The sequence below is a fragment of the Phyllobates terribilis genome, unplaced genomic scaffold (assembly GCF_046119375.1).
Source record: "Phyllobates terribilis strain yellow unplaced genomic scaffold, ASM4611937v1 Scaffold_2__4_contigs__length_985480577, whole genome shotgun sequence".
In the NCBI taxonomy this organism is placed as follows: Eukaryota; Metazoa; Chordata; class Amphibia; order Anura; family Dendrobatidae; genus Phyllobates; species Phyllobates terribilis.
In genome coordinates this window covers 848,699,156-848,722,906 of record NW_027362762.1, presented here as the reverse complement: position 1 = coordinate 848,722,906, position 23,751 = coordinate 848,699,156, and the positions used below count along the sequence as shown (strand labels likewise).

The 23,751-nt window shown below is 41.6% G+C and overlaps 1 protein-coding gene across 1 annotated transcript in view; it reads left to right on the top strand.

The window, feature by feature from the left end:
* Positions 1-22,607, top strand: part of BLTP2 (bridge-like lipid transfer protein family member 2) — a 66,241-nt gene extending 43,634 nt beyond the window's left edge. Inside the window, exons 21-39 of the mRNA XM_073667875.1 lie at positions 5,851-6,041; positions 6,154-6,253; positions 7,381-7,562; positions 9,447-9,741; positions 9,849-10,006; positions 11,127-11,333; positions 11,463-11,562; positions 11,670-11,852; positions 12,358-12,479; positions 14,912-15,067; positions 15,219-15,340; positions 15,803-15,983; positions 17,442-17,528; positions 17,606-17,716; positions 18,266-18,401; positions 18,698-18,828; positions 18,930-19,031; positions 20,121-20,255; positions 20,783-22,607. Of these exons, the coding sequence (XP_073523976.1) occupies positions 5,851-6,041; positions 6,154-6,253; positions 7,381-7,562; positions 9,447-9,741; positions 9,849-10,006; positions 11,127-11,333; positions 11,463-11,562; positions 11,670-11,852; positions 12,358-12,479; positions 14,912-15,067; positions 15,219-15,340; positions 15,803-15,983; positions 17,442-17,528; positions 17,606-17,716; positions 18,266-18,401; positions 18,698-18,828; positions 18,930-19,031; positions 20,121-20,255; positions 20,783-20,962 (2,879 nt within the window). The 3' untranslated portion in view covers positions 20,963-22,607. The remainder of the gene's footprint in view (positions 1-5,850; positions 6,042-6,153; positions 6,254-7,380; positions 7,563-9,446; positions 9,742-9,848; positions 10,007-11,126; positions 11,334-11,462; positions 11,563-11,669; positions 11,853-12,357; positions 12,480-14,911; positions 15,068-15,218; positions 15,341-15,802; positions 15,984-17,441; positions 17,529-17,605; positions 17,717-18,265; positions 18,402-18,697; positions 18,829-18,929; positions 19,032-20,120; positions 20,256-20,782) is intronic.
* The last annotated feature ends 1,144 nt before the right edge of the window (positions 22,608-23,751 follow it).

The window sequence follows — 23,751 nt, the reverse complement described above, 5'->3', positions numbered from 1 at the left end:
CGAACCTATATGTGAGGATTTACATAATGGTAAGGCTGTTTTATTTACAAAAAAATAGTCTATTCGAGAAAGTGATGAAAATCTAGGGGAAAAGTACGTATAGTCCCTTTCATTGGCATGATGATATCTCCAGACATCGTGGAGAGCTTCTTCTGATATAATACCTTTTAACTCCTCCCGACCCGTATTTCGAACCGAGTCCGTGTCTAAATCTCTAGATACAGGGGCTTTGAAATCTCCGCAAATTATCAATGGTCCCTGAGAAACGGAACAAATTTTTTTAAGAACTTTAGAGAAGAAAATTTTGGGCTTATCATTAGGGCTATATAAGGTCACAATCGTGTATTTGGAATTATTTAGTAAACAGGATAGGACTATATATCTCCCTCTGGGATCAGTGTAAAGGGACAACATGGAGTATGCTATGGTATGTTTTATGAGTATCGCAACACCCGCTTTTTTATGTGGAGCATTAGCCTGAATTATTGTGGGGAAGTGCATGTTGGATAATCTAGGTGCGTCTTGGGAAAGCAAATGGGTCTCCTGTAAACAGATAACTTCGCATTTGGATGATCCTATCTCTTTCCTAAGGAGAGACCTTTTAAAGGGGGAATTTAAACCCCTTACATTAAGAGATAAGATCTTAATACCCATGGTGGAGCTCAAAGTTCTCGAATATGATCAAAGAATAAAGCATTTGAACATCAATACATATTACTGACATGGAGAGAAATAGAACAATACAATATCGTGTATTTGGAGAATAGGGACCCAATGGTTGAAGGTTAATTAACCAAACATAAACACATTTAGGGAAAAAATAAAATAGAGCAACTAAAAACACATATATGGAATAAACGTTCAAATGATAGCGAACCATCTGGATATACGCTATTGAGTGGGGGTATTCAAAGAGCACGGCCACAACAGAAGAGGACAACCGAGGTTGTCAAGACCGTACTCCCGTGCCGGAAGGCAACAAAAGGAAACAGCAAGTACAGATTCAGAGATTAGGGGTGAACTCCTGCCATTTGACTTTTTGATTGTAAAATTTGCTTGAATAATTAGCGGACGTCATGTTGCTTTTGGAGAGCCCCTGTGTGCCTAAACATTGGAGCTACCCCACAAGTGACCCCATTTTGGAAACTAGACCCCCCCAAGGCACCTATCTAGATGCATAGTGAGCACTTGGAACCCCCAGGTGCTTCACAAATTGATTAGTAAAAATGAAAAAAAGTGGAAAAAAAACACTTTTTTATTTTTACGGATTAATTTGTGAAGCACCTGGGGGTTCCAAGTGCTCACTATGCATCTAGATAGGTGCTTTGGGGGGGTCTAGTTTCCAAAATGGGGTCACTTGTGGGGTAGCTCCAATGTTTAGGCACACAGGGGATCTCCAAACGCGACATGGTTCCAATTTGTTAGCGGACACCATGTCGCGTTTGGGGAGCCCCTGTGTGCCTAAACATTGGAGCTCCCCCACAAGTGACCCCATTTTGGAAACTAGACCCCCCAAGGCATCTATCTAGATGCATAGTGAGCACTTTGAACCCCCAGGTGCTTCACAAATTAATCCGTAAAAATGAAAAAGTATTTTTTTTTCCACTTTTTAATTTTTACGAATCAATTTGTGAAGCACCTGGGGGTTCCAAGTGCTCACTATGCATCTAGATAGGTGCCTTGGGTGGTCTAGTTTCCAAAATGGGGTCACTTGTGGGGGAGCTCCAATGTTTAGGCACACAGGGGCTCTCCAAACGCGACATGGTGTCCGCTAACAATTTGAGCCGATTTTCTATTCAATTTGTTAGCGGACACCATGTCGCGTTTGGAGAGCCCCTGATGTGCCTAAATAGTGGAAACCCCCCACAAGTGACCCCATTTTGGAAACTAGACCCCTCAAGGATTTTATCAAGGGGTATAGTGAACATTTTGAACCCAGAGGTCCGACACAGAATATGATAACATTAGGTCATCATATTGAATAAGTTGTCATTAGTCTTGAGCGCAAGTGCTTGTTGCTTGAATTTGCATCGGGTACTCAGGTATGCACCATGTACTGCGTGTGCTCGAGTGACATGCTCGAGTCCCTGCCCCGCATGTTTCACGGTTATTAGACACCCAAAAAAAACATGCGGGGATCGCTCGTGCATGGCAGGCAATCCCAGCAAAGTTTTTTTTGGCCGCGGAGCATATGGGGCGGAGACTCGAGCAAGTCACTCAAATACCCACGATACTCCATGCATACCAGAGCACGCGATGCAAACTCAAGTAGCGAGCACTTGCGCTCAACACTAGTCGCCATATCGTCATCTTTTTTTCTTACTTTTGAAAAAAATCCCAACCCCATCACAACCCTTACCCCAACCCTAACCCGAGAATTTATTTTTTACGCCGTTCCTCGTGCGGTATAAGTGATTAGACGACTTTATTCTTCGGGTCGGTGCGACTACAGCGATACCAGATTCATATCGGGTTTTTATGATTGACAGCTGTCACACACTAAAAGACGCATTTTTTGTAAAATCTAGTTTTTGCATCGCCATATTTTGAGAGCTATAATTTTTCCATATTTTGGCCGTCAGAGTCATGTGACGGCTTGGTTTTTTGCGGGTTGAGTTGACGTTTTTATTGGTGCCATTTTCAGGCACGTCACATTCTTTGATCGCTTTCTATTCAGATTTTTGGGAGGCAATATAAACAAAAACCAACAAATCAGGAATTGTTTTTTTTTTTTTTTTTTTTATTCTGTTCCACGTGTGGTAAAATTGATAAGGTAGCTTTATTCTTTGGGTCAGTACGTTTACAGCGGTACCACATTTATATAGTTTTTCTATGTTTTGCGCTTTTACATAATGAAAGCAATTTTATAGAAAAAATTATTTTTTAGCATCGCTTTATTCTGAGAGCTATAACTTGTTTATTTTTCGGCTGATGGAGCTGTATGGCGGCTTGTTTTTTGCAGGACGAGATGACATTTTCAGCGGTACCATTTTTATTTAGATTTCGTCTTTTTGATCACGTGTTATTCCATTTTTTGTTTGGTGGTTTGGTGATAAAGCATTGTTTTTTGCTTCGTTTTTTATTTATTTTTTTTACCGTGTTCACTGAAGGGGTTAACTAGTGGGACAGTTTTATAGGTCAGGTTGTTCCGGACGCGGCGATACCAAATATGTGTACTTTTATTTTATTTTTTTTTTTTTTTTCATAATAATATTTATTGATGGGTACATTATATTTTTATTTTTGGTGGATTATTTTTTTATTTATTTTTTTATATTTTTACAATTTTTTTTTTTTTTTCACTTTATGACAGTTTGTTTACTTTTTTACTTTGTCCCACTATGGGACTTTCTCTTTTTTTTCCTCTGATCGCCTGCATGGCACAGGAATGGAGCACTATCCCTGTGCCATGCAGGCTGTCAACGCTGGACAGGGAGAAGATAGTTTGGAAATGCACTGCGCATGTCCAAAAAATCTTCCTGCTGTCTGGTGACCTGGATGTTGTCATGACGACATCGGGTCGTCATGGCAACATCCAGGAAGCCGCTGCAGACAGCGCTGGAGGCCGGAAGAGGAGGTGAGTACACCGATCACCTCCCCTTAGCCACCGCAATGCTGCGATCGACTTCGATCGCAGCATCGCGGGGGTTAATGTGCCGGGAGAGGTGCGGGACCGCTCCCTGCTCATAGCCCCGGGTGTCAGCTGTGACAATCAGCTGACACCCGGCGGCGATCGCGCCCACACAGCCTGTGTGCGGGCGAAATCGCCAGGGCGTATTAATACGTATCTGGTCCATAAGGCCCAGGGCACAGATACGTACTAATACACCCTATGTCGTAAAGGGGTTAATATATACACACGTGGTCAAAATTGTTGGTACCCCTCGTTTAATGAAAGAAAAACCCACAATGGCCACAGAAATAACTTGAATCTGACAAAAGTAATAATAAATTAAAAATCTATGAAAATGCACAAATGTAAGTCAGTCATTGCTTTTCAACCCTGCTTCCACAGAATTTAAAAAAAAATTAAACTCATAAAATAGGCCTTGACAGAAATTATGGCACCCCTGAAAATAATGTGACAAAAGGGACATGTGAAACCAAGTTGTGTCCACTAATTAGCATCACAGGTGTCTACAATCTTGTAATCAGTCAGTGGGCCTGTACATAGGGCTACAGATACTCACTGTGCTGTTTGGTGACATGGTGTGTACCACACTCAACATGGACCAGAGGAAGCAAAGGAAAGAGTTGTCTCAGGAGATTAGAAAGAAAATTATAGACAAGCATGTTAAAGGTAAAGTTATAAGACCATCTCCAAGCAGCTTGATGTTCCTGTGACTACAGTTGCACATATTATTCAGAAATTTAAGATCCGTGGGACTATAGCCAACCTCCCTGGACGTGGCCGCAGGAGGAAAATTGATGACAAATCAAAGAGCCCAGATAACTTCAAAAGAGATTAAAGGTTAACTTCAAGCTCAAGGAACATATGTGTCAGATCGCACCATCCATCGTTGTTTGATCCAAAGTGGACTTCATGGGAGACGACCAAGGAGAACACCATTGTTGAAAAAAATCATAAAAAAGCCATACTGGAATTTGCCAAGCTACATGTTGACAAGCCGCAAAGCTTCTGGGAGAATGTCCTATGGGCAGATGAGACAAAAATGGAAGTTTTTGGCAAGGCACATCAGCTCAGTTCACAGACGGAAAAATGAAGCATATCAAGAAAAGAACACTGTCCCTACTGTGAAACATGGAGGAGGCTCTGTTATGTTCTGGGGCTCCTTTGCTGCATCTGGCACAGGGTGTCTTGAATCTGTGCAGAGTACAATGAAATCTCAAGACCATCAAGGGATTCTAGAGAGAAATGTGCTGCCCAGTGTCAGAAAGCTTGGTCTCACTCGCAGGTCATGGGTCTTGCAACAGGATATTGACCCAAAACACACAGCTAAAAACACCCAAGAATGGCTAAGAGGAAAACATTGGACTATTCTGAAGTGGCCTTCTATGAGCCCTGACCTAAATCCTATTGAGCATCTTTGGAAAGAGCTGAAACATGCCGTCTGGAAAAGGCAACCTACAAATACGAGACAACTGGAGCAGTTTGCTCATGAGGAGTGGGCCAAAATACCTGTCGAGAGATGCAGAAGTCTCATTGACAGTTACAGGAATCGTTTGATTGCAGTGATTGCCTCAAAAGGTTCAACAAAACATTAAGTTAAGAAGAACCATCATTTCTGTCCAGGCCTATTTCATGAGTTGAATTTTTTTAAAAATTCAATGGAAGCAGGGTTGAAAAGCAATGTCTGACTTTCATTTGTTCATTTTCATAGATTTTTAATTTATTATTACTTTTGTCAGATTCAAGTTATTTCTGTGACCATTGTGGGTTTTTCTTTCATTAAACGAAGGGTACCAACAATTTTGACCACGTGTGTATATAGGTGCAGGAAAACAGAACAGCCAGTGGTGAGCAAGAAACGTCCACAACACATTCGTGACAAGACGATATTGAGAACTTTTTAGCTGTTTCACAAACCAGGAAGGGGTTAAATGTCCTTCACTATTTCCATATTAAACAATTTATCTCTGTCTATTGCCAGCTGTAGATAACTACCCTGTAAGTGAAGGTCCAACCCTTGAATCATGACTACCGATATCGGCCAAACCAGAGGCTCCTTCTGAGGACAGCAATGTTTCTGAGTTTTTTCTCTTCATCAGTACAGAGTAGGGAGGGTTGGGACAGGGTAGGACTGAATAAGAAAGGTTTTGATTTTTTTTTTTTTTTTGAATCAGCCATTCCAAGAACTTTTCTATATTATAAACCTTTTTTTCCTACAGAAATCTGCCAGCCTCGCATTTTGGTTTATAGCAGTACCTTACGATGGATGCAGAATTTCTGGGCGACATGGAGCAGCGTCAGTCGCCCGATCTGCCGTGGGAAGCTATTTAATAACTTAAAGCCAGGGAAGAAGAAGCTGGGACAGCACTATAAGCAGCTTTCATACACTGCCTTATTTCCACAGCTGCAGGTGAGTAGTCTGGACCCAATGACGCCTAATCTACAAATGAAAAAAATAAATAATGTAAGAAGTGACTTAACGTAACACAACGTACGCGTGTGACAACCTGTGCTGTCTCCAGATCCACTACTGGGCATCCTTTGCGCAACAGCGAGGAATTCAGGTTGAGTGCAGTCAAGGAGAAATCTTCACCCGCGGAGTGCAGAGGCTGATCCCTCAGGGTAAGTCACAGGATCCTGAATGTTTTACATCACTCATAATTATAACGCATTAACCCTTAATAACAAAGGCAATTATCGGCTCACATCAGTCACTGTCGGCTTTTCAGCTGCTCTACGTCAACAGAGCAGCTCTTCCTCTTCCAGGCTGCTCTGTAGATGGGGCACGACGGCCACCGTCCTGCTGATTGACAGCTGGCTCTCTGCGGCTAAGCAGCAGGGAGCCAAAGGTTAATCAGCATGACGTCTTCAGTGACACCCCTCAACAGAGTAAAGTGGAAGAGAAGCCGCTGCTCTGACGACTAGACATCATCGGTTCTATCACCTGCAGGAGCGGTCTGTGACTGCTCTGTGCCGGCACAGATCGGCGCCGGGCAGAATAGGCAGGTACTTAGCAAATACCTGCCTCTTATTTCTTAGGCCCATAGTAAAAAAATATTTTTAATCCTAGATAATCCCTTTAATGGGAATGTGTCATCAGAAAATGGCATATCTAAATCAGGTTTTAAGTTAAATGTATTTTTTGATTACAATCTTTTTTTTATAATGTTTCAATTATTGACACTGACCACTAGGCCTAATATTAGACTCCTACTAATATGACTTTTCAGCAGCCTCATTATCATCACAGACAGAATTTCCATAAGTAACACATCTATATACAGTGGTTAACACAAGATCCACAATTGGTGCTGTCCGAGCTCATCTGCCTACCCTACCTTCCCATATCTTATCCCAGATCAGGGCATTTCCAGATTAGAAGCTGAGAAGGCTTTAGTATAAATAGGATCTCAGTCGTTCCATTGCTGCTAAATGTCCATGTGCTCCACAAGAAGTGGGAGTCTCAATTTTGGCCTAATGGAAAATTCTGAAAAAAAAAAATTTCTGTTGTTCAATGTAGATAGTAATATGAAAAATAATATAAAAACGCATTTTTTTTTTTTTTTAAATCATTTAACATAGAAACCTGAAACAATCAATGGAAAAACAAAAAAGTTACGGCTTGGTCTTTTAAGACACTAAGTATTTTAAAAAGTAAAACAGAACTCGCAAGATCTCATTATGTTTTAGTAAAATGTGGCATTCAGTGGTGTTTTTCTAACCGTGCTGTCATTGATCCCGTCTCACAGCTGGCACAGTAATGCGTCGCCTAATCTCAGAATGGAGCGTGCCGCAGATGACCAGCAAATTAAACCTGGTGACTGTGCATCTTATGGCCTCCGCTTGTGACGAGAATGCCGACCACCAGATTGACAATCTTGTGCAGAAAACCCATCTGCTCAGCCTGTCCTCACTGAGTTATGAAAGGCAGGTAAGTACAGAAGGCAGGATCTGCGGACATATTGGCAAAGCTTATCCGTTACCAATAGTACTTCCATTTGCCCCGGGAAGATTATTGTAGTTATAGTATCTAATTCAATTGGTAAGTGTGCACACACAGTAATAGTTGAAGCAGGAATAACTTCCTTTAGGCTCTGACCATTGTAGGTGAAGCTACAGGAACAGGTGAAAGGAGGTGAGCTACTATATTTCTGTAACTCCCATAGAAATGAATGGAGTTATAGATACTGCATAGCACAATAAGCAATGTACTAAGCATTAAAGGAGACATTTTTAGAGCAGTTACAATTTCTGGTGCTCATGTGTTTTACCTAAAAAAGTTTTCATTCAGCTCTTGAAGGGATGCTGTCAGCAAGATTTCACTCCCAAACTATATATATGCACATACAGCTCTTTCAAAGACAAGTCCAGCCATACCTTTACATGGCCTGTTCGTTCCTCTGTAACTAAGAAATCAGCATTTGACCGGGTATGTAAATGAAGCAAAGGTCTATTTGTAGATCTGAAGCCTCTGTCACTCCAGCTCTATTCCCTGCCCAGCGCTGACTCTTCCTACTTAACTGACAGCTCCTTTTGTCTGAAGTCACACAGCATAGAGGCTGTCAGTCAATCAGGAGGAGGCAGCGCTGGGCAGGGAATAGAGCTGGAGTGACCAGAGTCTTCAGATCTGCAAATAGTCCTTCAGCCTCATTTGCATATCCAGTCAAATGCTAACAGGCAAAGAATGGTGTATGAAATGTTGCTGTTGATTAAATGTCCCCCATTATGATTCTTATAAAACTGGTCTAGTGGTTTTCTGAATTTAGTTTGTGTTGCAAGTTGGTTAACTGTGGATTGAAGGAGTTGGCTCGGTATAGAAGTTGTAGACGTGTGCTATCAATGCCTGATTCAACATCTAGGGCCCATGCCAATTGCTAGGATGACGAGGCTCTGGTATATGATGTGCCACTTTCCCTCCTGTTGACTCCTCTCAGCTGTACAGATGGATATTAATTTTTATTTTAGATTCCACCTTATTTCAGCGTTCTGCAGGGAATTCACTGAAAAGGAAATCATATCCAAAAAAACATCACAGAAAAAATAAGTCTGTACTTATCAATAGATGGTCACAAAACTAATGTACTGCTGGATGCAGCAGACCTCCATGATAAAGGGCTGCGTGGGTTCAAGTGCAAAATACTAATGAACAACCACTTCATGGAGGAGACAGGTGTATCCTGCAGTATATTGTACCCTGGTATTGGTAAGTACGCCTGCTTTTTTTTTCTGTGAGGTTTTTCCACGCTCATCATGGGTTTGATCTGAACGCTGTATTAAACACTCTGCTCGATTTTCTCCTGCAGTCTTATATACAATGAATGGAGCAGAGGTCGAGCATGAATTCCTACATTTTATTTAAGCCTGAGCTGCATAGCCACGTTCTCGGTGTTCTGGAGGGAACTTGGCCCCCCATCTCAACATTCCTGAGGCCCCACTCCCCCTGATCTAAGCATTCCCAAGCCCGACACCCTGCTCCCACTCCTACCCCTCCCAATCCCAGTGTTTTCGAAGCCTCTAGCCTCACCTTCCCAAGGCTGGTGATCCTGGCATTGCCGAGGTCCACGATTTTGGACCCCCAGCAATCATCAATTTATCTCCTACCTTGTGGAATAAGCCTTTAACGATAAACAAACTGCAGAGGATCTCAAGTGTGATTCTTGTCTGTTCATCTGTGATATTTGGGCTTCGTGCTTTCCAGTGTTGGATGTTCATTTGATAATCAATTAAATAAAAGGTTGTTCATTAAAAAAAAAATAGTAATATTGTATCTTTATTTCATGACTATTTTTCTAAGATCTGTTTTACTTTCTGCCAGGAATTGTCTGCCACCGGCGAGGAAAACCCGACCTATACCCATCGTCTGCACCTGGTCGATCTTCGTGCGTCATGGACAACTTTAAACAGAGACATCGCGTTTGGACTGTATGATGGTTACAAGAAAGCCGCCATATTGAAGCGCAATCTTTCCACAGAGGCCTTAAAAGGACTGAAAATTGACACTCAGCTGCAGGCTAAGAAGATAAAACGTGGCTCCGTGCGCAGCTTTCCTCCACCTAAAATAGTCGCACCACCGGTGGTTACTGGACGGGCGGAGCGATCTCCATCAGGAGGTGCGAAATGTTGCCTGGTTGCTTTTACTTTAATGTTAACGGGACATTTGCTGGAATCTTCTTTTTTGCGTTACCCGCTGATTGCTTTTGTCCCCATGGTTCTCTAGGAGCAGACATGCTGCAGAAGCTGATTGAAGAGACTGATAAGTTTGTAGTGTTCACAGAAGAGGAGTCCGGGGTGAGCGAGCAGTTGTGCGGAAAAGCCGCCTGCCAAGACCAAGATATCTACAACCACAACTGGCTGATAGAGCTGGTGAACTGCCAGGTAGGGATTGCTGGCAGAATCATGGGATCGCTTGTTGAGAAAGTTGGAAATGAAGAGCGTTTGGAGGAAAAACATGGCTACTAAAACAGTGCCACATTCATCCACAGGTTTTATCTGGTATTATAGCTCAGCTCTATGGAAGATAAAGGCCTTGTCCACTACTCGAACAACAGCTTCTTAAATACAGTATTTCCCAGTGTAAAATAAAAATAACAGATACCTCCCACACCAGTTCCAGCTCACTTGACATTTTCACGTGAGTCCTGGAGCCAATCAACAGCTGAGAATGGGCTGACGTTTTTACACTTCCTTCAGTTTGTCCGAAGGAAGTGCGAGTGAAGCAGCCCATCAGCAATCGCTCATTGGCTGCCGTGCTCACATGGCCGAACAATGTAATGCGAGACTTAGCACTGACATCCTTGGAATAGTGCCGGTGCCGAAAGATGAGTATCTGTTATTTTATGGTGTAGCAGTAAAATGCTACACACAACTTGTGGACAGATGGGAGACTGTTTTTGGTAGAAAGCAGCCATGTTCTTTTTAATCCTGGACATCCCCTTTAACTAAGAAACTGAAGAAGATACTATGAAATGTCTGTAGCCATGAAGTAAGACAGAGGTTTTCAAAAAGTAATAAATTTAGAGGCTTGTGCCTTTTTAGTTGTAAAGGCACAAACCTGAGCACTTTGGGTCTTCACATTTCCTAAATGACATCCCTTTAGCTACAGAAGATAAAGCTGGACATACACATGAGGTAGTTGCCTACCATACTGGAAAGAAAAGATCTGCATGTCCGAATCCAACACCTAGAGGTATTGGTCACATCCAGGCTGTGGGGGCCCAAAGGTTACCCCCCAGAAAAACTGAGCAATCATAGGTGAGGGGAACTTGGTACAGATCTTATGAAGCTTTAAGGGACATCTTCTATCTTGACCAATCCCAGTTTCCTCCACATCTAATACTCTGGCTACCCATGTAGCATGAGCTAATTTGTATCTTTAGATTTGAACTCCAGGTCTATGATAATACAAATAATGGGCCATTTTTCAGTGTTCTGCATATTTTTACAGTCCTCGTTGGTTCGGCGGTCCCATGTGCGTACCTCTTGGTTTTCTCTACAGATGGTGCTTCGAGGAGCAGAAACAGAAGGTTGTGTGATTGTGTCTGCAGCAAAAGCCCAGCTCTTGCAGTGCCAACATCATCCTTCTTGGTATGGAGACACCCTGAAGCAGAAGACTTCATGGACATGCCAACTTGACAGTATGCAGTACTTTGCCACCACTGAGAGCAGTCCATGTGACGGAGAGGATGGGCAATGTTGGCTGGAGGTCAGTCTGTCGCCATTCTTTCTCATTGCTTTACAATATTAAGTGTCCTTTATGTTCTGTTGTCTTCCGTGCTTTTTTTTTTTTTTTTTTTTTTTGCGGAGACCGTAAATCACTTCTTTGCCAACTCAGGTTAAGAACATCGAGGAGCATCGTCACAGGAACCTGGACTCTGTGCAGGAGCTCATGGAGAGTGGCCAAGCAGTTGGAGGCATGGTCAGCACCACCACAGGTTAGAATCGGTGTACAATTAATTCCAATGAATTGACTGGTTACCATTGAAAATAAATATTTTTGAGATTTTTTTTTTCAATATTTTTTTTTTTTACTTCTTTACAGACTGGAGTCAGCCAGCAGAAGCTCAACAAAGCCAACAAGTGCAGCGAATTATCTCCCGCTGTAATTGCCACATGTACTACATCAGCTACAGTCACGATATAGACCCTGAGCTGGCTTTGCAAATTAAACCTCCCCCAACACCACTACATCCAGAAAAGGAAGACTTGCTAAAAGGACAAGAAGGTACATAGTGCTGCACTCAGAATACCGCTGCCTATTACTACATGCTCAGGGGAAATAGTCACCTGCGTACATAGGACATTTCTGTTTTTTTTAACTCTTCACCTATCCACAGGTCACAGCCTTATTCACTGCAGTGTTAGACACAACCATTGGAAAAGTACAGCATTATGTCTGGAATAAAGCAGACATTTTTTTCTTTTAAATTTCCTATGTGTTCTTTAAAGGAGCGCTCAGTATTCTCAGTCCCTGACCTGTAAGAAGATATAGCCTTTTAGGGTCAGGTTTGGGGCCGAAGCATATAACGCCCCACTTTATTGCTGAAGGTGCCACTGGTAATTTTAGTTGGAGTTCCACCATTAAGAAAAAGTTGGATACGGGAAAAAAATGTCAATATTTTCTTGTACTGTATGACAGATTCCCTATGTAGATTTGCTTTTATGGCATTTACAAAGAACCATTTAAAGGACGCACACATTATGACTGACTTAAATACTCTTCTCTGCAGCTGCTGCTGATACCTTTACTTTAAAACACCAGCATCTGGAAATCTCCACCAACCCCGCACAGTACGCCATGATCTTGGATATCGTCAACAACTTGCTATTGCATGTGGAGCCAAAACGAAAGGTGTGTGATCATTTTGACATGGAGTTTATATGTACATATATAATGTGTGTGTATATGTATGTATGTATGTGATCCTGTGCTGTAATATCTGTATATTCTTTTGCTTCCTCCCTGCCCAGGAGATGTGGTATGATCAGACCGTGTTCCTGTACGGTCAGACACAGCCATTACACCGTACACAGCAGGGGCACATTTATAAGATTATCTCAGCACAGGAACATTTTATTTAAACACATCCAATTGTGGAACTTATTATTATTCCAAGATACAGTACAGACCAAAAGTTTGGACACACCTTCTCATTTAAAGATTTTTCTGTATTTTCATGTCTATGAAAATTGTACATTCACACTGAAGGCATCAAAACTATGAATTAACACATGTGGAATTATATACTTAACAAAAAAGTGTGAAACAACTGAAAATATGTCTTATATTCTAGGTTCTTCAAAGTAGCCACCTTTTGCTTTGATGACTGCTTTGCACACTCTTGGCATTCTCTTGATGAGCTTCTAGTGGTAGTCACTGGAAATGGTCTTCCAACAATCTTGAAGGAGTTCCCAGAGATGCTTAGCAAATGTGGGCCCTTTTGCCTTCACTCTGCGGTCCAGCTCACCCCAAACCATCTCGATTGGGTTCAGGTCTGGTGACTGTGGAGGTCAGGTCATCTGGCGTAGCACCCCATCACTCTCCTTCTTGGTCAAATAGCCCTTACACAGCCTGGAGGTGTGTTTGGGGTCATTGTCCTGTTGAAAAATAAATGATGGTCCAACTAAACGCAAACCGGATGGAATAGCATGCCGCTGCAAGATGCTGTGGTAGCCATGCTGGTTCAGTATGCCTTCAATTTTGAATAAATCCCCAACAGTGTCACCAGCAAAGCACCCCCACACCATCACACCTCCTCCTCCATGCTTCATGGTGGAAACCAGGCATGTAGAGTCCATCCGTTCACCTTTTCTGCGTCGCATAAAGACATGGTGCTTGGAACCAAAGATCTCAAATTTGGACTCATCAGACCAAAGCACAGATTTCCACTGGTCTAATGTCCATTCCTTGTGTTATTTAGCCCAAACAAGTCTCTTCCGCTTGTTGCCTGTCCTTAGCAGTGGTTTGCTAGCAGCTATTTTACCATGAAGGCCTGCTGCACAAAGTCTCCTCTTAACAGTTGTTGTAGAGATGTGTCTGCTGCTAGAACTCTGTGTGGCATTGACCTGGTCTCTAATCTGAGCTGCTGTTAGCCTGCGATTTCTGAGGCTGGTGACTCGGATAAACTTATCCTCAGAAGCAGAGGTGATTCTTGATCTTCCTTTCCTGGGGCGGTCCTCATGTGAGCCAGTTTCTTTGTAAAGCTTGATGGTTTTTGCAAATGCACTTGGGGACACTTTCAAAGTTTTCCCAATTTTTCGCACTGATTGACCTTCATTTCTTCAAGTAATGATGGGCACTCATTTTTCTTTACTTAGCTGCTTTTTTCTTGCCATAATACAAATTCTAACAGTCTATTCAGTAGAACTATCAGCTGTGTATCTACCTGACTTCTGCACAACACAACTGATGGTCCCAGCCCCATTTATAAGGCAAGAAATCCCACTTATTATACCTGACAGGGCACACCTGTGAAGTGAAAACCATTTCCGGTGACTACCTCTTGAAGCTCATCAAGAGAATGCCAAGAGTGTGCAAAGCAGTCATCAAAGCAAAAGGTGGCTACTTTGAAGAACCTAGAATATAAGACATATTTTCAGTTGTTTCACACTTTTTTGTTAAGTATATAATTCCACATGTGTTAATTCATAGTTTTGATGCCTTCAGTGTGAATGTACAATTTTCATAGTCATGAAAGTACCGAAAAATCTTTAAATGAGAAGGTGTGTCCAAACTTTTGGTCTGTACTGTATATTGATTAAAATGTTCTTTTGATCGTGGGAAAACCCCTTTAAGGCTCTAATCACATCCAGTTTTTGACTGTCAGTGATGTATGCTCGGAACCTCCATAGACTCCATGCACCCAGTGTAATGTCAAAAGCATATCATTGGATTATCTTTTTTCTCTGTATTGTAAAGCATAGTCCATTATTTCCTTTGGAGAGTGATACAAGAAAACGGTGCTTACTATATAGTAAGTGTAGAAAACGTAGATGCATTAGTTAGATTTTATTGGGAAATAGATATGATTAGTTGATTGGAGATATTAATTTGTTCTGGCACATGAGGAATAGTGTCCAGGTGGATGCAGCACAGATAAGAGGTCCAAGATGAATAAAGATGTATAGAGAGAGCGTGCAAAATAGTGTACAGATCGTCAATGAATATACAGGGAAATCATAAGGCCTTACCAGCAGTAATGGAGCGTCTTTGTGAATGTGTCCCCTTACTTATTGCACTCAGACCTCATGGGTGGAACGTGTTTTCTTGTATCGTATCACCAGGAGCACAGTGAGAAGAAGCAGCGAGTGCGTTTCCAGTTGGAGATCTCCAGTAATCCTGAGGAGCAGCGGAGCAGCATCCTACATCTCCAGGAAGCCGTCCGACAGCACGTGCTGCAAATCCGACAGCTGGAGAAGCAGATGTACTCTGTAGTGAAGGTCTGATCATTTCATTATTGTACTTTTACACTTCGGTTTTACAGTACATTGTACGACTTGCTGAGTTCCAGTCATGTCGTACCCTGTGATATCTCTAGTGGATGCACCTCCATTCTATATTGTCACTTGTAACATTTACATTATCTTCCAGTTGCTTCACGATGAGAGCAAGAATGAGTCTTTGAACGTGCAACACCTCAAACTACAAGGGCAGCTCTTCCAGGAGAAGATGGACTTGCAGCAGAAGAGCGAAGAACTGAACATCCTCATTAGGTAACCTCCTGCGTACATGACACTGTACAACCATCTTATGGAGACGGAAGCCAAATTGTTTAATATTACATTGCCTAATGTGTGTAAACTATACAGAACAGAAAACAAAAAGAATTGTAGTCCTTACGTCATTAGACTAATATTGACCTAGACCACCGATGCCAACAGGTTTGCCCAACACTCTGTCCATCGGGTCGCCGGTTGACTGATTGTTGGGCATGTCTGATGTCAGAGATAAATTGTTGGCCAACATGTCATCCGGGAGCTTTCTCAGAACACAGGAGCACTTGGCCGAACAAGGAGATATATTAGAGAGACTGCTGAGATAGTGGTCAGAAGAATCATCGACCGAAACATAGTTTGCCCGACAGCAATCTGATGTCTATGGCCGGCTTTAGTGACCTTCCTTATTAACTGTTGTATGTTGGCAGTCCAGATAAAATGTATTGACTCTTATTTCAGATGCTTTAAGGACTTCCAGCTACAAAGGGCAAATAAGATGGAATTGCGCAAGCAGCCAGAAGATGTCAGCGTGGTCCGTCGGACTGAATTCTACTTTGCACAGGCACGATGGAGGCTCACGGAGCAGGATGGACAGTTGGGCATTGCAGAGCTAGAACTACAGAGGTTCCTATATAGCAAGGTAGGAACAACAAGTTGATTGAAATGTATAGAAAAAGCTGAACATATAATACAAATGTACTCCAAAGAGGGTAATTTGAACTAAGGGTTTTTAGGTCCTTGGGCTCGGTCATAATTATCTAATTAGTGGGGATCTAGCTGCCAAGGCATCCTCATGATCTGCTGATTGGAGGAGCACTTTGGCACATGGCACAGTTTCCACACATTTTGTAGTCTGGTATTGCACCTCTTTCCAATTCACCCGAATGAGATTGAGCTGCCTAGACATGCTTTGATACCAGGCCAGCCACTGCGTGGTGCATGGAGCTCACTGATGAACAGTGGAGTGTGCATTACTCGCCTCGTCCGGCCCTCACTGATCTGATATTGATAACCTATACATAATGCATACAGAAAACTAACAAGGTTTGATGTCCAATTAATCATTACCAGGAAAGAATGTAAGGAATTGTAGAACAGATATAGAGAACTTGAATAGAATATTCCTAAACATATCTCACTGGGTTCCGACCACAAACAGAAAATCCTACTAAATAAACTAAGTTAAAAAATCGTCATTGCGGCTTGTTTCTTTCTGTTTAGTGAGATAGGTGAGATCAAAGAGTCCAGAGAAGAAAGTGTAGCCCCAAAAGCCCTCCTCCACCGCTCTTTCCCCTCTACCACCCACCAGTTAAGAAGTCATGGCGTGTTCAATTCATCTACCCCAAACTTTTTGGAATTTTCCAGGCATCTATGGCATATATAGATAACTGTTTTTTAAAGTGAGGGAGAGGTTTACGGTCGATTTTCATTGCAAGATGGTTGGTACTCTTGATGACATCCAATGTCTGGCCACTCATTTTTGGAACTTCAAATATGACTTCAGTCAGGAATAATCTATCTACTGTTGTTTGGTATTGTCCAGTGTCAATAACTAGTAGACAAGTCTTGGGGTCATCTGTGATGGGCATTCCCACGTGATCATGTAGGAACTGAACCACTTGGCCCAGTATCCCCTAATCTTTGTGAAATCCCACCGAAGGTGAAAAAAAAAAAATGTTCTCGTGCCCCTGTTGCATTTGGGGAACTCATCCGGGAATTCAGGTTGTGCCCTGTGCATTCTGGATGTGGTGTGATACGTACGGTTGAAGAATATATAATTGTGGGGCTCTTTCAGTACAGTTAGGGGAAACATGTTTAGAGGCTTCGATATTGTTGTAAATCATAAAATTCTGAAAAATCCCATTAAACCCATTTCTTTCATTATTTTATGGGTGAACCAATTACTTAAATGTCTGCAGTGTGTAGCTACACTCCTCCAAACTCCTCCAGGTATAGCTATATAAAGGAGGGGCTGCATTGACGAAACACCCCCTTTAAATGGGGATATCAATGAAATTCAATTCTTCTGCAAATGGAAATATTATATAATGTGGACATGACGTTAAAGCAATAAATACTGTTCTCCCATGTAACGTAGGTGAATAAGTCTGATGACACGGCTGAGCATCTGCTGGAGCTGGGCTGGTTTACCATGAACAATCTGCTCCCTAACGCCATTTACAAGGTGAGGGAATCTAAGATGAATTGTTCAGCTTTGTAAATCCCACCATATCATTACCTGGATGTCTTTTTCTTCCCCAGGTGGCGCTGAGACCACAGAGCCCTGCTCAGTCAGGCAGGCAGCTTGCACTGAGACTGTACAGCAAAGTCCGTCCGCCGGTAGGAGGCATCTCCATAAAGGAGCACTTTGAGGTAGTAGTCGTTCTTCTTCCTTTTTATTTCATGATGGAAATTAAATCTCTAGCTTTTTGTATTTTTCTGTAGATCAAACTGTGTGAGGACTTGTTTTTTGCAATACGTGTAATTTTTCAATCTATGCTGATGGGCATCCTGGGGGTTCTGATATAACTATGAAATAACCATTCTGAGCATGTCGGGAATTACCTGTAATGATCACTAGCAGCAACTTTGGAGTCGCTGTCAGACGGCTGTATAACACTGGCAACGATCGCATTGAAGTGCTCGGACTGGCTGTCGGCTCTCCTGACCTGAACGTGACAGCTGCATAGACATACATGCCGTCACACTCAGGACAGGAGAGCCGCCAGCCAGTCCGAGCATTGCAATGCGACCGTTGTCCTTATTATATGGCTGTCAGACTACAACCTTAAGTTGTGCAACTTATAGATTTTTTTTTAAATTAAATATTTATTGCGAGTAAAATCAGACCATATAGCATGTACCTGGCAACCCACACCTACTGTATATATTCCTGTGTATACTTTATCTTTCTGCTTGCAGGTGAATGTGGTTCCTCTAACCATCCAGCTGACACATCAGTTCTTCCATAGGATGATGGGATTCTTCTTCCCTGGACGCAGCGTAGAGGAAGAAGAGGTTGGGGATGAGGAGGATAAATCAAAACTTGTGACCACAGGTGAGAATATGGATGTGCAGTGTGTATACTGTATTCGGAGTATACAGTATGGGCCTTAGGGTTGAAAGAAAAAAAACCTGCATTATCCATTGTAACTAATCAAAAGCCTAATTAATTGCTGTAAGCAATTCCTTCTCTTCTCTTTTGGGTGAATCTACATACTGTGCCTTGTAATTACAGTCCTCCTTTTCATAAGCCCCAATGTGACGGTCTGAATGATTGATTGTGCACTTTAATTGTGTTTGGTTACTAAACTGACAAATGAAAATGAATTAACCTAAATGTCTCCGCTCCAGGCATGCCAGTGGTAAAGCCCAGGCAGCTCATCGTGGCCGAGGACACCGTGTCTCTGGGCCCAGGCAAGGGTAGTGGACAGGGCTTAAATCGGACAACAGGAGTCAGACGTTCATTTCGGAAAGCGCCTGAGGTTAGTTGGAGGGGTGTTTGCACCTTTAACAAAAAAAAAATCACATCTCTTAATAGTGAGCATATAATATCAGACTTCTGTATATTCTTCTCATTTTGTAGCATCCGGTGGATGATCTGGACAAGATGAAAGAGCGAGCGGCCATGAACAATTCATTCATCTACATTAAAATCCCACAGGTGCCTCTATGTGTCAGCTACAAGGTACGTGAGTGAAATCTCAGGAATAAAGTTCTTACCTGACATCAAGATGTCTGAAGCCAGTGGTTCCTTTGTCCCTCTGTATTTTCAGGTATTTCCTGGAATTGGACTGGTAAAATGCATCAGTCCTTTGGCTGACAGTGGCCATTATTTGCAATGTTTTAGGCTATGTTCACACATTGCTTTTTTGCTGCATTTTTTTATGCAAATTTAAAAACAGTTTTTTACAGTACCAGCAAAAGCTGTGGAGTTACAGAAATCTCATGCACACACTTTTTTTTTTCCCTGACTGAATTGGAAAACTGCTGCTTTTTTGAAAAGTGCAGCATGTTAATTCTTTCAGCATTTTTGCAGCATTTTTTCACCCATAGAAAGCAATGAGTAAGTGCAAAAATGCAGCAAAAAAGCCATCAGAACCTGCTTTTTTTTACTGATCAGGTTTTGGCTGCAGTAAAAAAGCAGCAAAAAAGCAAAGTGTGAGCATAGCCGAAATGTCACTGAGATCCTTCAGGATTAATTTCCATACAGCCATTCATGTATCTCTAGAATTGTATGTTATTTCTGTGTTGCCCTCGCTTCCCGTTTCTTGCTTCTACAAGCGATGTGGTTGCTGCCTAAACTGTAATTCAGGTTTCGTTCATAAGGGACTGATCTTCTGCAGATTTCGCCACTGAAAAGACAGATTTATCAGAGAAGACCTCCTTTTACTTGCAAAGGGTGAAAGATGCAATGTAAATCTGCAGCATAAATTGACCCGCTGCGTATTTCTGCTTCGCAACGTTTGTCAATTTCCAGGTCAAATATTCTCTGCAACACATGGATGAAGTTTCTTAAAGTCTCATCTGATTTACTGACAAGGATTTTCTGCATGCCAAAAAAAAATCAACTGCGTATCCAACCTTTGTGAACTTACCCTTATATTTAGACAGGCTAGGTTTGTCTTGATAAAGGGGACGATAGGCAACTTGTGGGAACCTTCTGTATAAAGAAAATGATAATTTGAGTGGCCTTTTAACAATTTGAAGACATTTAATTGTTATTTTTATTTTACAAAAGCAAAAAATGTAATTTATATAAACCATTTGCCACCAGGGCGAGAAAAACAGTGTGGACTGGGGAGACTTGACGCTGGTGTTACCCTGTCTGGAGTATCACAACAATACCTGGACATGGCTGGACTTTGCAATGGCAGTAAAGAGAGACAGTCGGAAGGCTCTTGTGGCTCAGGTGAGAACTAATTGCTACAATGGTCTAAACATTTATCAAGTCTACATTCCATGTTGAATTTTTCCATATCAATTTGTATTAAAAAAATATATATATAGAAATCTTTCAATTTTCACACTGCCCACTGGGGCGGTTTTAGACTCTTAAAAGTTCCTTTTTGTTTTAGGAAACAACACATGTACATAGCTGAGATTCTTACCCTATCTTTTGTACTAAAGTATTTAATGAGCATGTGCAAAGGTCATTATGACGGGAGGGGGAGAAGGGTCAGCTGGTACATTGCCTATTGTGATTGGTGGATGTATATATAGAGGTGTTACTGATATTGTAATCATGCCTCTGATGATAAGGAAACTGTTGAAAACTCTTTCTGAAAGTGGCCATTGTGAAAATTAATGCAGCGATTATCACTTTTTTAATAAAGATCATGTGAAGAAGTGGCAAAAATTGTTATAAAATGCAAAAATCGGATAATAGCTTTCCTTTAACCCTCTATCAGCTCATGTACTTTATATTGTATCATGCAGGTCATTAAAGAGAAACTACGTCTTAAACCGGCCGCTGGTGCAGAAACAAAAGGCAAAAGTGAGGCAAAGACGGACATGAATCAGCAGGAGGAGGACGAGAAAGCTCGGCTGCTGATTGGACTCGGCATTGGCGATAAGAACACTGGAAAGAAATCGATATTCAGCAGGAGGAAATTGTGAAAATTGGACTTTTCCAGGCCCTTGTGGAAGACGTTAGAAAAGTGTAGCTTCAAGGTTCATTTGTGCTAGAAGCTGCACTTCCGGCAGGACACTGGATTAGCTGTCTGTGAGAAGACATTGAGGATTTTGTTCTTTTCTAGGGCAAAAAGTGAATTAAATGTAGGGCATTAAGTCTGTATCTATGCTGCAGTACTGATGACGGGGGTGGTACAGGATGACAGCGCCTTACTGTAGATCTACTCCTTTCTTGAGACCGTACAACTAGAGCTCACGTATCTGCCCGGTGTGTAAATTAGAAGGTACATTCAGTGAATGTCAGATATTGGTGGTTGACCGGAGACCACACTAGATGTGGGGCATACAAGATGCAATACACCGTTTTCATGTGCCTGTGGCAACTGTCCGACCAAAAGCTGAGGCTAATCTCAAGGACAGTGTATGATATATAGGTATAGGGTCAGGAGAGCCAGTGCACATTAGTACAGAGCTCTCCGTTGAGCACTACGTTGGAGTATTTATCGGAATCCTCAAAAAAGTGAATTCCGACGGGAACCCGAACAGATCCGTTCATTTACATTAAGCTGATTGAGGCACTGTCTGGTCGGACAGTATGTGTTTTTTCATCATAAACAAAACATGGCCACGTTTTGTGCAAATCGGATAAAGACAAATACTGCCAGGACGGATATCAGACAGTGACTCTGTCCGGGTTAACGTTGGAATCCAGTTTTACGGGGGGTCTGATAGAAACTCTATGTTAGTGCTCAATAGAGAGCTCTGTATTAGTGTGAGCTTGGCCTAAGACTGCAGTGATTTTTCCACTTTAAACTATTAGCGGCAACTGCAGGGGACAAGAAAGGTTTCTTAACAATAGATTTACTAATGCTGGGCAAGGTCTTTATCTTATGTGATGCTGATGCAGACCTCCTAGGGTCTAGGTAACAGAATCTGCTGCATATTGTCCTGGTCACCCAACAGACTAATCATTTCATTGGTGAGAAAGAACCCGGGATACACAAGTACTTTGGGCCCAAAATGTGATCCGTAAGCTCTTACTTAAACCACTTTGCTACTGTTACGTTGACTCTCTTACCTCGCAATTAACTCTGTTGCTGCAAGATAAATCTTCATATGAGAAGTATTTCATAAATCTGAATATTGCTTCCTGATAACAAAGCAAATATTTATTTTTCCAGACGTTCATTTGTATCTTATAATCCACATGTTCAGTTGACGATTCTTTGCCTTTTTTTCCTACTTTTATGCACCTTCCTCCTCGTTTTTATTTTGACAGGTTTGAGTCGGGTGTTCCCAGAGTAGTTTTCAGCCACATATGTGGGAATGAATTTTGTTTGGTCACAAGCCATCTATTGATTTTGGTGTCCGATGATTCCTAGAGGTGGCGTTTATCTTTTTATAAATGTATATATGTATTTATATGCATTGAGGCGGGCTGGGTGCAGTTGTTGCTGCTACATAGGTGTATAAAATCCTGCTCTCATCTGCAGACATTTGCACTTTTTGGTACGGATTGCTCTCCACCAACAATGATTAAAATGCAAATTGTTACTTTTACAACAACTGTGTGTTGTGTTCTCGGTCTAGTAAATCTGATAATCTCATGTGATTACACATGAGTAAAATTGTTTAGAGTGGTTTATTAATTCCATTATATAACATTATAATAAACCCAATGAGGGGGATGAGAAAGCTAAATCCAGAAGCCAGATCTTGTATCCAAAACGGGAGGAGCCGGGGTTCTTCTCATGAACCACTTTTCATTCACTGATTAACACTAGGAATTTGTCAGATTCTTCTAAGCCATAGTTCATACTGTATTACACAAGGAAGAGGGCAGGAAAGTTCTATCCCGAGATTTATTTATAGTTAGATTGTCTTAAAGCACCACTCCTGTGTGAGTGGTGCTAACTAAACTTTTTTTTTTTTTTCCTTCATAATTTTGTCCAGTATGGAAAGTTATAAAACTTTGCAAATCAATTTATTAGGGGATTTGTCTAAATTCTTATAAAAAAAAATTGGCATGTAAATGAAAGGATCACAAGCACAAAACTCAGTGGAGGAGGCAGGTGGCTGACCCTTCTCTGCCAACATCTGTACTCGAAATGAGAACGTTCTGATATCAGTGCAGCTAAAGGAAGGGAAATCGAATGGGGAAAAGCAGGGGTTTTGGTAGCTACTTACATGCAATTTTTGTACTGGAATGAAGACAAATCCCCTTAAAGTGATTTGGAAGGTTTTACAACTTTCCATGCTAGGCAAAATTGTAAGTTGCGATACTATTTAAGACAAATCTAAATGTAAAGAAGTCTTTATGCTTATGCTTGAATACTCTGTACAAATTCTGAAAAAAAAAAGTTTACAACCCCAATTTGGGGCGCTGTGTAAAATGTAAAGAAAACAAGAATGCAACGACTTCGAATTTTCTTATAGCCATATTTTATTCACAACAGAACATAGATCACAGAGCCGAAGGTGAAAGTTAAATATTTTTCCATTTTATTTGAAAAAAAAATAATTTTGCCACAGCTCTCATTGATAAGCCATCCTGGATGAGCTGCACTACCTGAGCAACTTCTGTGGGTTGTAGACACCAGCTCATGTTACTGTATCTCTAGGGATGAGAGCAATGACAAAATGCAAAAGTGACCAAAACAACAGCCAAAAAGGATGAGAACAGAGAAATGGTCTGTGGTCACCACCTGCAGAACCGCTCCTTTATAAGGGGGTGTCCTGCTAACTGCCTATCATTTCTACTGGTTGTCTGTTAC